General features: G+C 36.4%; 1 protein-coding gene across 2 annotated transcripts; it reads left to right on the top strand.

The window, feature by feature from the left end:
- The first annotated feature begins 3,113 nt into the window (after positions 1–3,113).
- On the top strand, positions 3,114–7,086 carry LOC103965342 (probable linoleate 9S-lipoxygenase 5). Of its 2 annotated transcripts, XM_048576808.1 has the most exons (9): positions 3,114–3,570; positions 3,796–4,085; positions 4,280–4,520; positions 4,606–4,941; positions 5,055–5,140; positions 5,275–5,687; positions 5,779–6,042; positions 6,196–6,280; positions 6,371–7,086. In XM_048576808.1, the coding sequence occupies exons 1-9, from the start codon at positions 3,177–3,179 to the stop codon at positions 6,947–6,949; spliced, it is 2,688 nt and encodes an 895-aa protein (XP_048432765.1). In that variant the 5' UTR covers positions 3,114–3,176; the 3' UTR covers positions 6,950–7,086. The 2 variants fall into 2 exon arrangements, with proteins under 2 accessions (XP_048432765.1, XP_009376662.2); XM_009378387.3 differs by having other exon boundaries at positions 6,196–7,086.
- The last annotated feature ends 10,130 nt before the right edge of the window (positions 7,087–17,216 follow it).

The raw sequence follows: 17,216 nt of genomic DNA, 5'->3' as shown, positions 1-17,216 counted from the left end.
TGTTCGCCTTGTCTTCCTCCATATTTAAATTTCACCGGAGAGCGATCAATGTACAAATTTCAACCTTGAATCCAGCTTTCTGCAACAAGTGGGGGTGGCTTCTTCATCGCCGCCGTCCTCCTCCGTCTTCTTCAACACATGGGATGCTCAGAGCATAGATTAAAAAATGGCCCATTTTCCCGATGTTTCGGAAAGATCAGGCTACCGACAAATCGAAATGCTTCTCTCGCAAGTGGAAGACACAACTGGCAAGACATGCATTCTTAATATGCATGTTCATACCTAATGCATGTAAACTCTCTTAGCATTCCCATTGAAAATTTTGACCACTTACTTTGGAATTTGCACATCTTAATATTTTAGTTACAGGAGAACCTTCCTCTGTAATTGTTTTTAAATATGTAAGATTAACTAAATTCATTTGTTAATCAATTTAATGTTTCTAGAATAAAGGTTAAAAAAATTATAAGATTTTTATCGCAAATCATTTGTAATACATTGGTTAGGTTTGAAGTCATCATCATCACAATTAAATGCCAAATTTTATTCATTGTTTTTTTTTTTTTTTTTTTTCAAACATGGCAAAGTTTATTAGATGCTTCCTCAATATCACTTAGTCCGGTTTAGAGTATTCGTTTTTGTGTTTGAGATTTTGCATTTGAATCCCTTCTTTTTTTTTCTTTTTTTTTTTTATTTTTTTTTATTTTGGGAAACTAGAAATATATTATCAGGGCAAGAAGCCGTACAACTACAGGAAAAGCCTACCCCGAGGCCAATAAATAGAAAACAACACAAACAAATAGCAAAGGGGTAGGAGAAAGACACAAGAACCAAGTTCGAGCGTCATCCCATCAACTGCTGCCAAACATAAAGGGGAACAAGGTGAACAAGGTAAATCATCTTTATTAAGTATATGAACTAACGAAGATGGAGGTCTGCTAACCCAAATGAAGTTGCACATCTCCGTGGTGCTGCACGATGCCAAGAAATCTGCTGCCATATTGGCTGATCTTGAAATCCAAGACTAACGACAGTCCTGGAAAGACTCTCCATACTATTTAACAAGCGTTGAAGTAGGGAAGGCTTCCCAACTGCCAGCATCCAAAGAACTTGACAAAGATGAAATCATATCCTTTGAGTCAGATTCGAAGATTACCTAACAATGGCCCAAAGTATTCGCAAGTTGACATCCTCGCAGCAGAGCCAAGGCTTCGACCGTGGCTGCATTAGGCGCCTGCACCGCATACCTCGCGGCAGCGACGAACTGACCTGTCGCTCCCTGAATCACAATGCCCACAAAACCATTTCGGAAAGAGGAAGACCAGCTAGCATCCACATTGACCTTGAAGAAGGGAAATGGAGGGGGTGACCAAAGAACCACCGAAGTCGGCTCCAATGAGAGCGGCCGAAGGGAATAAGAAGAAGCAGCAGCAACTCCTAGGAACGAGTTCATAAAACTCGATAGAATTTGGATGTATTCAATCAGGATTTTAAAATAATCCATAATACTACATGTCTATTTAATTAGGAATTGATTTTAAAGTTTTAAAAAATTAATGATTTTGATGGATTTAAAATGGTTTGAGGAAATTAGGCTGTTCATTATGTGGTTTAGCCGAACTCCTCCTCCCATAGTGTAAAAATATAGATGTATTAAAAAAAAACAAAAGGTTTCAGGAAATTCTAGCAATGGTCTCTCAAGTTTAACTCAATTGGAGTAATGATTCATCATCTAAAAATCTGTAACTATTTGTCCCTTAAATCATCAAAACGTGCAACTATAATCATTTTCATCAACTCTGCCATGTGAGGCTGAATCAAGGGGTGAGAAAATTGGAGTAATAGTCCCTCAATTTTAACTCAATTGAAGAAATGGTCTTCCAACGTTAACCTAATTGAAGTAATGGTGTTTCAACTCTAAATCATTTTGACTGAAGTCCTGACGGAGTTGACGAAAATGACCATAGATATATATTTTGATGAGTTAAGGGACCAACAGTCACATACTTTTTATTTGAAAGATCATTACTTCAATTGAGCCAAAATTGAGAGATCATCACTAAAATTTCCTCAAATCCTTTTATAGTGTATTTTAGATTTTTTTTTTTTTTTTTTTTTTTTTAAAAATCAAACATCTCCCCCCTGATTTTGAATGAATTCAGAGTCTATAAAATACCATCAAATTTCACGAATTTACAACTTTTTTAAAACCTTTAAAAATCTCAAATTGAATAGACCCTAATTCTTAATATTAGAAAAAGACTGGATGTTTAAGTATAATTGAGTCAACCCATGGAAAAAAGAAATAACATAGACTGGATGTTTAAGCATAATTGAGTCAACCCATGGAAAAAAGAAATAACATATTTTGGATCGAATAAATTGGTGAAGTGTAAACAAAGAAGACCACCACATGAGGCCAAAGACTGACCTGGAAATTAGTACCCAAGTCTATTTTTTCTAATTACTGGACGACTATATTGGACGACTGTATTGTACACTACACACACACACACACATATATATATATACATACATATATAATCATAATGTGGTGGCTCAGTGGTTAGAGATGAATTTCAGATTAGTATTTTACACGGTAAATTTTGAGTTCAATTCCCAGCATTAGTGAATCACACAATGGTGGCCAGGGGGAGGTTGAAATATCTCTAAGTCTTTTCGAACCTCGGAAGAGTAAATTGTTGTAGCAAAGCCACCAGCTGATTCTCTTTTTAAAAAAGAATATATACATATAGAAAGTCTTTAAGGGAAGAGATCAAAGAAATGAACGAATATTTTGTTATATAAGAAACAGTGAAATTTGATCTTGATAATTAAATAGGCAAATGGTTTCGGATTGAATTGAATTTTTGCAAGGATGATCTATGAATCGAGACTTATAAAATAGACGATTCGGATAGTTAAAATTCGATGTAGAGTGGACCACACACCAAATCCTCATTTTTTGTCAAAAAAATGGGGATCCCCTTGTATAATCCTGTATACATACATACACACACACACACATACAGACATTGAACAGTGAACTCACAAATCCCATAAATATACCACACTCACACATCCTTCTCTCACATTCTTTTCACTGAGTAAAAAGTTCAGACCTTCTACATATTTTCAACTTGACTTATAATTTTTAGTTCTTGAAGCAGACAAAGATGCTGCACTGCAAGTATCTCAATCCTTTGAGTTTCAAGGTGAACACACTTGTTGCAGCAACATCCAACACACCAGTTCTGTTGCCTATGAGTGCTATGAAATTGCCTGGTTTCTGGTCGATGACCGATGTCACGAGATCTCGTCGGACGTTGACTTCAGCTTCGGCAGCTGCCAAGGCATCCCAGAACACCACTACCGTTGATGATCCACGCCTCAGAGAAATGGAGAAAATGAAAACCGAAACTGAGGCCGGTCGCGAGGGCAAGAAGATCAAAGGAAGATTGGTGTTGATGAAGAAGAATTTTCTCGGCTTTAATGACCTTAAAGCGTCGGTTCTTGATCGTGTGCACGAGCTGTTTCGCAAAGGGGTTTCGCTGCGGCTCATTGGTTCTGGTGAGAATACAACTTTGTTCTTTTAGTTTACTTCTTCATTACAAGTATCTGTGAGTAACATTGTTGAGTAAGTATGTAATCTGTTTAAGAATGCTGCATTACATTTTCATACCAAACCCTGAAAAGAGAAAACAGAACTTCTCGATTTTAAACAACGAAAAAAGCACAGTTTCTAGGTCTTATAGCCGAACTTTTTGAGTCTTTGAATTAGATCTCTTTTTGTAGAAACTGAATTGCAAGGAGAAGTTGGAAAGGCAGCGTATTTGGAAAATTGGGGTAACACAATCACACCTTTAATAGCAGAGGAGATTACATTTGACGTTAGTTTCGATTGGGATAAGAAGATTGGAGTCCCAGGAGCACTCATAATTAGAAATGAGCATCACAGTGAGTTCTACTTGAAGTCTGTCACACTTGAAGATGTTCCTGGCGAAGATCGTGTCCACTTTGTTTGCAATTCATGGGTCTACCCAGCTAAGAAGTACCAAAAAGACCGTGTTTTCTTTGCAAACAAGGTAAACAAATTATGGGATGAAAGCATGCAGTTCTAACTTCAAATCCAATTTAAAAATCACTGTATATTTCTGTATGACGACATAGTCATTCAGTTGTATCTCATGCTAAAAATACTGAAAACCATCAGTTCAATTGCGCGCCAGTTTGGGGTAATGTGTGCAAAAAGTAACAGATTGATGTGTATTTTGTGCAGACATATCTTTCAGGTGATACACCTGAGACATTAAAGAAATTTAGAGAAGAAGAGCTAGAAAACTTGAGAGGAGATAATGAAATAAGAGAGCTCAAGGAATGGGACAGGGTCTATGGCTATGCCTACTACAATAATTTGGGGAATCCAGACAAGAGTCAGGAGTATGCGCGTCCAGTTCTTGGAGGGCCTATTAATCCTTATCCTCGCAGGGGAAGAACAGGAAGACGACCAACAAAAAAAGGTTAGTCAATAAGAGTTCAGTTTTCCAGTCACTGCTCAACTTCGTGTTAATTATTTTCTGTCATTCACGGATGTTGTCTTTATAGATTGCGACACTGAGAGCCGGCTAAACTTTTTTATGAGCTTGTATGTATATGTTCCAAGAGATGAACAATTCGGTTCCATAAAGATGTCAGACTTGCTTGCTTACGCCCTGAAATCTCTAGCTCAGTTCCTTAAACCTTGGCTAGCTTCTCAACTTGGTGGGAAGAAGGAGTTCGGAAACTTTCAAGACGTACTCAAACTCTATAAAGGAGGAATAGAGTTGCCTGATGGTTTGGTTAAATTTATTAGGGATAGGATACCTGCAGAGATGGTCAAGGAACTTTTTCGAACAGATGGGGAAAAATTCCCCAAATTCCCAATGCCTCAAGTGATCAAAGGTAAATAGAATGTAGCATATATTGGTTACATCTAAAATCTTTCCATTTTATGTGCCTTCACATGCCGGCTGCTTTCTTTTACCTGACTGGGGTCTCTAAATGATTTGTATTAGAGGATGATTCAGCATGGAGAACGGATGAAGAATTCGCAAGAGAAATGCTGGCTGGAGTAAATCCTGTGGCCATACGTCGTCTCAAAGTAATCTTAAGCTTTAATGATATAATGTCTACGTTTTTCATAGAGAAAATTGAACACTAGAGAAGATACATTAACATGAATTATCTACTCTCACTTGTCAGCGTGAATAGTTACTAATTCTGAATAAACTGCAGGAATTTCCACCTGTTAGCAAGCTTGACCAAAAACTATATGGGGATCAAACTAGTAAGATAAACAGAGAACACATAGAACATAACTTAAATGGACTCAGCATAGATGAGGCAATCAAGAACAACAAGCTATTCATATTAGACCACCATGATACATTGATGCCGTACCTGAGGCATATAAATGAAACTTCCACCAAAATATATGCAAGCAGAACCCTCCTCTTCTTACAAGATGATGGGACTTTGAAGCCATTAGCTATTGAACTAAGCTGGCCGCTTGACAACGGAGATCAATTTGGCTGCGAAAGCGAAGTCTATACTCCCTCTAGCCAAGGCGTCGAGAGTGCCATTTGGCAACATGCTAAAACTTATGTCGCTGTAAATGACTCCGGTTTTCATAGCCTCGTCAGCCACTGGTATAACACTGTCATAGAAATCCTAGCAAACAATTCCGTGACATTTTTTTTGTTCTGAATGCATCTTGAGTATGTTCTTGTTTTGTTGCAGGTTGAGAACTCATGCAGTGATTGAGCCATTTGTCATAGCAACAAATAGGCAGTTGAGCGTGCTTCACCCGATTCACAAACTTCTGCATCCTCACTTTCACGACACAATGTATGTAAATGCAGTCGCTAGACAGATTCTTGTTAATGCCGGTGGACTCCTAGAAAAAACAGTCTTTCCTGAAAAGTTTTCAATGGAATGGTCATCTGCGATATATAAGAACTGGATTTTTCCTGAACAAGCGCTTCCTGTGGATCTGATCAAAAGGTAAAATCTAATGGATAGTAACATCTATAGTTCAATGAATTTTGGGACAAAGTTACAGGAATTAAGAGCTAAGAGACAATGTCATAGGTAAAAATTAACAAGAATGTTGAAAGCATTGATGGTAATTAAGTTTCTACCCTTTGCTTTGTTCAGAGGGATGGCAGTTGAAGATCCAAGCTCACCACACGGCGTGCGGTTACTGGTTGAAGACTATCCATATGCTGCAGATGGTCTTGAGGTATGGTCTGCAATAAAAACATGGGTTAAAGACTATTGCTCCTTCTACTATAAAACTGACAAGGCAGTTCAAATGGACACTGAACTCAAGTCCTGGTGGAAGGAACTCCGCGAGGAAGGTCATGGCGACAAGAAAGATGAGTCATGGTGGCCTAAAATGCAGACGCGTGATGAGTTGATAGAATCATGCACCACTATCATATGGATTGCTTCAGCTCTTCATGCAGCAGTTAACTATGGCCAGTATCCTTATGGTGGATACTTCCCAAACCGACCAAGCATAAGCCGGCGTTTCATGCCAAAAGAAGGCACTCCGGAGTATAAAGAGCTCAAGACAAACCCTAAAAAGGTATTCTTGGAAACGTTTGCACCTCACCTGCAGACACTTCTTGGCATGGCCGTAATAGAAGTCTTATCAAGGCACCCGGCTGATGAGGTTTATCTCGGGAGGAGAGATACCGCGGCATGGACAACGGACGCAGACATACTGCAAGCTTCTGAGAATTTTAGAAAGAAGTTGGAAGAAATTGAGGAAAAAATCAGAAATAAGAACAACGATGAGAAACTGAAAAACCGGATTGGGCCGGCGAAGGTCCCGTACACTTTGATGTATCCTTCCAGTGAGGCTGGACTCACTGGCAAGGGAATTCCCAACAGTGTCTCAATCTAATGCTTCTTTAATTGCAGACGCATGTGTAGTCACATTAGCTAAAGTATGTGTGCTCCCAGTCTCGCTTATGCCTCAAATTCAAATCCCTTTTTCCGCAGTATAAATAAATTTCAAGTATATTGCTTGTATCCAAAAAAGAGTCTCTATTCTATATTTCACTCATCTTATTCTTTGCTTGCTATATATGAATTTTTGTCCGAATAATTCCAGAAAATTGTTTAACGTTGGTGTAGTGAAAATTTTTAATATGAAAACACTCGTTTACTCTAACATGAAATAATTACTGACCTCGTAATGAATCAAGTATTTAATAGCGCAATCGACTTAAACTTGTGTAACAGTTTTGTAGTGAGCAACCGAAGATCCTAAAAACATGTAATTGCTTTCCAGGGAATAGGGAGGTGAATTATGAGTTTCCAAAAAGGTGTCATAGTAGACAATCTAAATGTTAAAATTTTGTCCATACATGTTTACGCAAGTACATTAAGATGGCGGTGGTTGATTAGGTAAACTGAAACATCTATCACCAAATCACATATGGCCAATATTAATCAGAAGACGTAAACAAAGGATTTGGACAACTACTAAGAGACAAAAAAAGTGTCACTAGAGAATCTAATGTTTGCTAAAATGTCATTCAAAAATCTAATATTGCTAAAGCTTGTATAAAATTTTATTGTAAACTAATCTAAATCACGTAAGAATTCGAACGCATGTAAACGCGTAGGTTTGAAAAGATATCCACTCCGATCAACGTGATCATACACGTCTGCTAAAGAAATGGTTGACGTTGCTTGAATCATAAACAATGCAAAATGACTAGGTCTTAATGTCAACCCCTAGATATGGAAAACAATAAAGTGGATTGAGTTGATTACGGCTCAGAGCACCTTCACATGGAGACTATTTCTTACATACATTGAATAATAATGAACTGGCTGGCCTTTAGGCCTCCCTTGGTGTTGGGATGGGCAAAATAACAGATTTTTTTTTATGGTAATGGTTACAGGTGTTGGAAAATTAGAGTCTTTGTTGTTGATTTTTTTTTTTTTTTTTTTTTTTTGTTAAATAATAAATTTTGTTAGGTTATATGTTAGGCTAGCTACCTATGGAATTTAAATTCACGTCGTCATGCAAGTAAATACATAATTTAAAGCACACACATGATCAACCAAATGTTAAATGAACATGACATAAGGATTAGAAAAACTTAAAAATAGGTCGAGGCAAATGTTAGATAGTTTATCCTTACGACAAGTTTACGCCAGGTGCTCATTATTAATCGACGCTTGTCTCCAGGATACACTGACCACTTCCTTGTAATAACAATAATCCAAATCACAAGGCTCCAGTGAACCACAAATGTGTTGAAAACTTTCTCATATGGACTCAATGAGACTCTCTAATATTTAGTGCCCTCTTTGTTTGATTACGTAATGAAAAGTTCTTTAGTGACTATATGAGGCTTCCTGGATTATAAAAGTTGAGATGCATTTTTGGAAAGTATGTGACTATTCATGAATAGCAAAATATTTCAGCTATTCATTTGAATTTCATATTAGGATAGACAAATTTTTCTACCAGAAGACACCGCTTCTAGTTTTCATTCAACTAATAAATTTAATATTATAAAACAATATTAAAACTTTCAACAATCCAGCACATGAATGGAAATGGACTAAACACTATGCAAAGGACAATGCAGCACTAGAGAGATTTAGTAGGAAAAGTATCGCATCAAGATATGTAGATTTTGGCTTTGAACCTTTGGTAGTGAATTACTATCATATTACTCGGCTAATCAGTGAATATGATGTCTTGAACTGCTCTGCAGTTTGTGTAAACCCAGATAATTGTAATCACACAATACCCTTCCAAACATACCATGATTTCCTCTGTTGTGTTCATTTCGACCATGACAATTCCTAATTTCCTGTGAATGCTCTAGAAAATTAAACCCTTCAAAATGCAAACACGTAGCTTCGAAAAGATATTCACTCCAGCGAATGTGGATACACACATGCACGTCTGCTAAAAAAATGGTCGAAATTGCTTGAATCATAAACAAATGACTAGGTCTTAATGTCAACCACCAGAAATTGAAAATAAGTAGTGGATTAAGTTGCTCACGTCTGGAAACACCTTCACATGCGGGGCACTGGTTGACCTTTATGCCTATTGTGGTGTGGGGATGGGCAAAATAACTGATTCTTTAATGGTGATGGTTGGTTACAGCCTACAGGCAGATAAGTACGCGGTTTCTGGACCTGTTTTGGATACTGTTATCCGTTCTTTAAGGGTTATAGCTATTCAACAGGTATACTACATACATATCTTAACAGCTCTGGTTGATAACTGCTGCTGTCATAAAATTTTTAGGTCAACATACTATTAATATCACCGATATTATTCTAAACTAAATCACATATTTATAAAAAATAAAAAATCCTCGGTAATATTAGTAATGTAACTTTCACATATAAATTATATATTATTTTGTGTTAGATCTCCCAATTGGAGACTGTCTTATACAATACGTTTACCCGCCCGCTATGATTCTCATCTCTCACAGTCGAGTTGTTGCACTACTTTTTTCTTCAGTAGAAAAGATCTACGTTCTTCCAATCTTCCTTCAATTCAAGTTGTTTGTTTCGAGCTTGTTGAACTCAATTGTTGCACCAGTGTTACAACTGCAGTTTCATAAAAGAATGCCAACTAGTTAACATGCTAAAAGCACTTAAACTCTATTTTAAAGAGCTAAATCTAAAAAAAAAAAATCATCTCTAGTAGACTATAAAAGAGTCTCTACTATAGTAAAATGAACAGTTATTATTTAAATTTGTAGATCAACTGTTCATAAGCTAAATACTAAAAAAGTGATAAAACTCAAGGTTGACTCGTGAGCTGAGGAGAAAAGAAATAAGACGATTTTAATAAAAAAGGAGTAGGTCGAGTTTTTTTCTTTTCAAAATGTTTGATAATATAATATTCAAAATTTGTTAAAATAAAGTTTTGTTCGAGATGAATAAGTTAAAGAGAATGACTAAAATAGTTTTTCAACGATGTTCACCCGCTAAAATAGCAAAAATTTAACAACTATTGTAGATACTCTGAAACTTGAAAATGGCCGTTGGCAACCTCCGATCTGTCAAAAGCATGTCAAAAGGACCCTCTATATATTTAATATGAAGTATTTTTTAATTTATTATTATTAAGGGATGGCAAACAGTTCAAAGCTACTACAATAATTTAGAGGATGGTAAAGTTTCGAACTCGAAATGCATGGTTAGATCCCCAACACCCAATTCACTAGAGTGTTGGACCAGATGCAATATAAAAAAAATTTGTTTGCTCTAACATGAAATAATTATCGAGGTTCTTAACTTACTACGAGTCCTAGTATTTAGTAGAAAGCGCTAGAAATTTGTTTAACAATTTCGTAGCAAAGAACGAAGAATTTTCAAAATATTTGATTGCTTTCCGCCGAATAATAGAGGACTATGAGTTTCCCCAAAAGGTGTCTTTATATGATCTAATACTGCTAACATTTGTCTTTGTTGTAAAATCGACAGTGTGTGTGTAGTAGAATAAATAAAACAAGACACAAAATTTTACGAGGTTCCTCTACAGTCAGTGTGACTGGAGTACGTCATCAAGCAGCAATGATGCTTTCATTATAATTCGGAATAATATGAGTACAAAGATAACTCTATGTATTCTCTCCTCTCATTCTCTCTTTCTTTCTCTGCTCTGTATTGAGATGATACTGAGTGCTTTATTTATAGAGCAACTTCAAGCACACATCTTTGACAATATGATCTTCCTTCATCTCCCAAGTCAAGATTAATTTTTATGGGCATTGAAAATCTACTCAAGGTCTTCAGTTTCTATGTGGGCATTCACTACCCACTATTATTTTCAACACTCTCCCTTGGATGCCCACATATCAACATTAGTTGCCTCGTTAAAATCTTGATCTATTTTTGGATGCTCCCACTTGATGAGTATCTCCCCCTGATTTCAAATTCTTTAGGCTGATCATTGATCTTCCTGCTTTAGTCTCTTAGCGGCGATAGTTGTCGAACGAGGTGTTTTACTTGTTGTTAACTTTCCATAGGCTTGTCCTTCAACTGGGTTGGAGGGCCTTCTGCTAGACTTCCTTCAAATGTCTGAATTTACCTATTTTATCTGGAGCTGAATTTGATTCAAGGGTGATAGACACTTGATCTTGAATCGAACTTGTGATTTCTTCAAATGCCGTCTAGGCTTGACCTTGAATGAAATTAGACCATGAGGAGTTTCATGTGACAAATGATCTTAGGCTTTGTCAGGGATGAACTGACATGTATTTGTTGTGCTTGTCTCCACATGCTTCAATGTATCATTTTCACTTGCCTTATTTGTTCCCCTTACAGAAGTGGTATGTTCCCTAATTTTTCCCCATGCATGTGTGGCATCTTCTCTTGTAGTAGTTGATCACTGATGCAGGAGTTAAAAGCAAACCTTGCATTTAAATGGGCCATCACTTCTTGGTGGCAGCGAAAGTTTAAGTGGATGTTCCGACATATTGCTTTCTATGTCCTTGTCTTAGCAGGTAATAACAAAGGCAAAGGAAAGGACAGGGATATTACATGATATGAGATACTCTTGCTCTTGTTCCTGATAATATGAGATATTCTTGCTCTGGTGTGACTTGTTTGTAGAGGTATTCTTAGAGAGGAAGAAAACTGAGTATTTCAAGATACTTTGTGAAAAATGCATTCTCGGAGATGAGGAAGAGTTAGATATTTTTCAATTCTACCTTGCCGTGGAGGACAGAGGTTGACATGTATAGGGATTTCCCAATAACATGTAGTAGTGTTGTGCATTTACTCTTGTCAGCAACATTGGTGTAATTAGAACAGTAAGATTCACGCATTTTCAACTTTATCAGATATTTGATAAAGTTGCACGCGATATCCAAGAGCTGAGATTGTGTCTGAGAAATGTTAACAGACGTTATGCAGGGAAATCCAACTTTTGAAATTCGAAAATTAATGTCTCTTCGATTTTTGAATAAGTGGCCATGTTGCCTATCCTTTTATAGAGATATCAATTTTGTTCAGAAACACTTAGAAAATTGTTACTTGCAGAAAATTCTCTTTCTTGCACTTCTGAGATTTTATTAAACTTCCTTCATTATTTCTAAAAATGGCTTGTCCATCTAACATTTGCTTAAATTTGAGTCTCATGAGTGATACAAACGAGCAGCGTCAAGATAACATATGGCTCTCGTCTTTCTCATCTTCTAATGGTCCTCTTACGGTTGGGGACTTTGTGATGAAGAATAACATAACCACTACAGTGGTAGCCAGGAATATTCTCACTCCAAAGGATAACAGAATCCTTTCAAACTGATATGATGATGCGGCCGTTCAAGATTCATTGGCTCTCAGTGTTCAATGTGCGGGCTCTGTATCTAATATAGGTCAGTGCCTACTTGCTCGAACTCACCAAGTTGAATCATTAATGGCTGAGGTTGCAAGTCTTAAACAATATATTAGAGGGCTCAAGCACGAGAATAGAGTGTTACACATGCTTGCAAATAATTACTCTATGAACATGAAAAGAAAGTTTGACCAGCTACTGGAATCCGAAGGTCGGACTCAAAATAACAATTAGGGATTCAAGTCTTTATTCCAAAGACATCCATTGTCTCAGCTGTCTGGAGTTCCAACAAATATTGAGATTCCAAATAATCAATCTCTGGTGTTTCCCCCTTATGGGGTACTTCCGAGTACTGAGGCTTCACATGAGCAACCTTTGTAAAGGTTCCTTTCTGTTTGTTTGTTTTAACTCATGTGTACGTAATTTCTCAGAGATATTAATATATAAACTTTATTTCATTCAGTGTATTGTGCTAAATACAATAAAGCATATACTTCACTAAGATGTAGTATTTCTAGACCAAATATCAATTTATATTTACCCTCGCGAAGATAAATGATCATTCTTAGTGTCTAAATCATTTGAGTATTCAACTCATAATCTTCAATCCATATGATTCTTTAATATCATAAACATCATAGATAAGATTCATGCTGGCATATTGTTCGATTCTGCAATTCGAGACAATATTTCTCTCAACACTTTATAATCTTTGTAGACTCTTCAGGAGTCTCAATTTAATATCATCAACTCTTGTAAGAGATTTTAGTATGTTGCAATAATACCATAATGAAAGTACTCATTAAGGCAATTTATACCATCCATTGGTATTAAGTACATATTTTATACTTTACCCTTCTAGGGCTTACTTCAAGCAATTTGAATCCTTCAGGGATTTTCTACACTTCATGACACATTTTCCTTTGGAATTTATATAGAACAATTTGCTTCCATGTTTATTTGAGGGATTTATTTATGGAGATATGATGTGGGCGACTCATAACCCTTCGTATATAATTCTCCATTTATATGAACTCGTGTCGAACCTTGTGTCATATCATGTGAGTGTATTTCACTGTATTACAAATGCCCATATGTGACCTCATTGGTTCAACATCTTTTTGGCTATTTGTATTATATTCAAGTATATAGGTCCATTTTTTCACGTTCTTCCACAATGGTAATGGGATTGCCTTTCTCCCTTCTTGGTCAATATTTTTTTTGTTGACGGGAAAAGAACGGGACTCAATATCAACACAGCTCATTGATGAATTTAGTAGCTACTTGTAAAACCAAAATTACAATTGGTTATCATCAATTCGAGATCCCTTATTCTCATGTGCATGCGCATGCATAAAATTTTTTCATTTCTTTTGGATATCCATTGCCTCTTTAAGGGCATTACACTATATCTTCCAGGATAGTCGTAATTCAGAGAATGTCGATTATAACCTCTTCTTGAGTGTTATAAAGTTGGGATTTTAATCTCCACTTCCGGGAGTTGAGTCATTGGAACCTATACGTCTATCATGCTTCATGCATGAGACATCAACATTCCTATGTCCGCGGATTGATCTTTCCGGGACAAGTATCTTTACGGCAACTGTCATACGTCTGGCATGCGACAGTTATGCTTCGGGAATGCAATAATTTTAATAATGTCATATTCTTCTTCTTTTGAAGGACTAAACATTTTGAGTTTGAGGGTCTACCACGCTTCAGGCGTGCAACAGATAAATCATTTGATGCCTCACTATATTGTCCAACAGGGACATTAATTCTTGTAGGCACATTTGCAGAAAGTATATGTGATTTCATCACTTTCGTTGCATCATTCAATTATTCTCACTTCGTTTGTATATTGATTGCTTCATGAATCAAAATAAGACAAATTCTCTTCGTTATTCTGGAATGGCTTTTTTTTTTTTTTTTCCTATCATTCTTCTAGAATGATATTTTCTCAACATTCTTCTAGAACAATGTTATTTTCTCCCCCTAACGACGGGAAAACTGTCTTATGAAAATCATAGTCTGCAAGCCGCGCAGTAAACATATCCCCAGTTAGGGTTCTAAATATTGAATGATAGATGATGAATCAAATCCAACTTAAATTTTCAATTTGCGTTGATGCCTCATTTTAATATATTGTAGCAGTGTAATAGGCACATAGATAACACAATCAAAAACTCGTAAATGTGTAATGTTTGGTTAGTGCCCAAACACGAGTTACACTGAGAAGTATTGATGGTTATCAACAGGTCTCAAAAAAATCAATAATGCATCATGTAAAATGATATATCCCCATGTAGAAAATTGGCAATTTCATTTTCATCAGCAGAGCACGGGTAATCAATTTCATCCGCTTAATAAATATTTCTGCTAAACCATTTTGAGTATGGACATGAGGAACTTCTGGTCTTTATTTAATAGTCTGTAGACTGAGACTCTTATGACTTTTATTGCAATTAAGTTGTAGCACTTTGGCTCTTCAAACTTAAGGTACTCATCAAGAAACTTCATGTCCTGATCTTGTAGATCTAGGGACTTCATGCCCGATCTTTTTGCATGATGGAACTTCAGGTCCAATCATTTTTATATGATGAGGATCAAGAAACTACAGGTTCTGATCTGATCAAGGAATTTCAGGTCCTGTATATACTCATCGTAACAAAAGATAAGTACATTAAATAAATTAAAGCAATAGGCGGTAATTTCAGCCATAATGAATAAATTGCATTTAAGTAAATAAAGTTTGTGACAAAGGCTTTAATTCATCACCATTCACATAAATCAAAACTTAAAGCAGTAGGCGGTAAAATCGTCCATGATAAACAAATTGTTTTAAAGTAAATATAACTTGTGAAAGGGTTTTAAACCAACACCAATTCACATAAATAACAAGAAGTATCATACATCCTTTTATTTATTATTTTTCTTTCTTTTGTCAACACTTATTCAAACCTTATTATTGTTACTTTTCTTATTTCTGCAACATGATGTCATGCGCCAACAGAAACCTTTATATTGTTTTGACCAAATGATGTCCTGCACCATTCAAATCCCTTTATATTTATTTTTTTTTTTCTTCACATGTGCCTTACCATTCCATCAATCCCCTTTTTTTATTATTTTTCTTCCTTCTCTGTCTCTGCCAGTCTCAAAACGCAAGGCCAGCTGTGTAGTTGTGGAGGTTGACCAAATTCAATTCAATACAAAAGGCTACTAGAGATTGGCGTTGTTCTTGCATGACCCAGGGAACATGGCATCGTTAAGCAAGAACCTCCCTACAGAGACACAGATGAAAGTGGGGTTGACGGAGGCACAAGAGAGGGAGGCCTGTGTGGATTCATTCTTGCCATCACCATCTCAAACAACCAAGTATTCATGGGAGTTCTCAAGATCCGTCAAAAACAACGTAATCTGGGTTTCCAAGTCTGATGAGATTCTTCTAGATCTCTGGAAACCAGTTGTTAAGTACGAGTTTTCTCATCTCATGACGACTTCAGGTCGTAATTTCAATTCTCACCGGAATTCGGTGGAGCGCTTCTGGCGCAGTGGGTGAGACGAAAAATGGACATACCTTTTATTCTGTAAGATTTTAGATGACGGAGGTGAGAGGTAGATAGTGCTTCACCGGATTTATGGCGTTATGCTTTCCACTGACATGAGAGCTTTTCGTGCTGATAACGTGTTGTAAAATCGACGATGTGTGTGCAGTGAAATAAATAAAACAAGACACAAAATTTTACGAGGTTCCTCTACAGTGAGTGTGACTGGAGTACGTCCCCGGGTAGCAGTGGTGCTTTCATTATAATTTAGAATAATAGGAGTACGAAGATAACTCTATGTATTCTCTCCTCTCCTTCTCTCTTTCTTTCTCTGCTCTGTATAGAGCAACTCCAAGCACACATCTTTGACAATATGATCTTCCTTCATCTTCCAAGTCAAGATTAATTTTTATGGGCATTAAAAATCTACCCAATGTCTTTAGTTTCTATGTGGGCATTCATTACCCACTATTATTTTCAACAGTCTAATATTTGTTGGTTTCGGCCTAAAATACGTTAAGATGACGACGGTTGATTAGGTACTGGAAAGTGAAACATCCATCGCCAAATCACACATGGCCAATATAAAACACAAAAGACATAAAACAGAGAATTTGTACAATTACTAAGAGAGAAAAAAAGTGCCATAAGAAAATCTAATGTTGCTAAAGTTACATAATTTTATTGTGAACTAATCTTAAGGGGATTTGAGTGTGGTGAATAGGGACGAAGTGTATTCATTCTAGTAAATGTGGATCCGCTTACATCTGTCTAAACAATTGATGAAGTTTTTCGAATTATAAACAATGCAAAATGACAATAAAAGTGGTTCGAAAGAGAATGTTAATATTGCTAAAATACGTCTCTATTTTTTGGGTTTGGTTTAGAGATTTTGGAGTTGTTGCACCCAAAAACAAAAACAAAGAGAGCAGTAGTTCTTTGAATCGTAAACAATCCAAAATCATGACTTCATCAAAATTCAAATATATGGATAACTTTTTAAACTAATATAAATCATGGGGGATCCAAGTGTCTGCACATAGAGAGGAAGCGCATCAACTCTAGCTAAAGTTGGTACGCCAAACAAAGGAGAGGGTTAGAAGTTCATTGAATCATGAACAATGCAAAATCATGACTTGGTCTTAAATCAAATTCTAGACATTGAAAGCGAAGTAGCTGGATAAGTTGGTTACGTATTGAACACCATCAAGTTCACATGCAGCCATGGCATGTAGCACCAAAGTCTTTATAAAAGTAAAAAATAATGGCAGGATTAAATTGAACACTATTGA

The sequence above is a fragment of a genome, unplaced genomic scaffold, assembly GCF_019419815.1.
Source record: "Pyrus x bretschneideri cultivar Hongxiangsu unplaced genomic scaffold, Pyrus_bretschneideri_v1 Contig11, whole genome shotgun sequence".
NCBI lineage: Eukaryota > Viridiplantae > Streptophyta > Magnoliopsida > Rosales > Rosaceae > Pyrus > Pyrus x bretschneideri.
The sequence above is the reverse complement of the archived record's forward strand: the minus strand, read 5'-3'. Positions and strand labels throughout refer to the sequence as shown.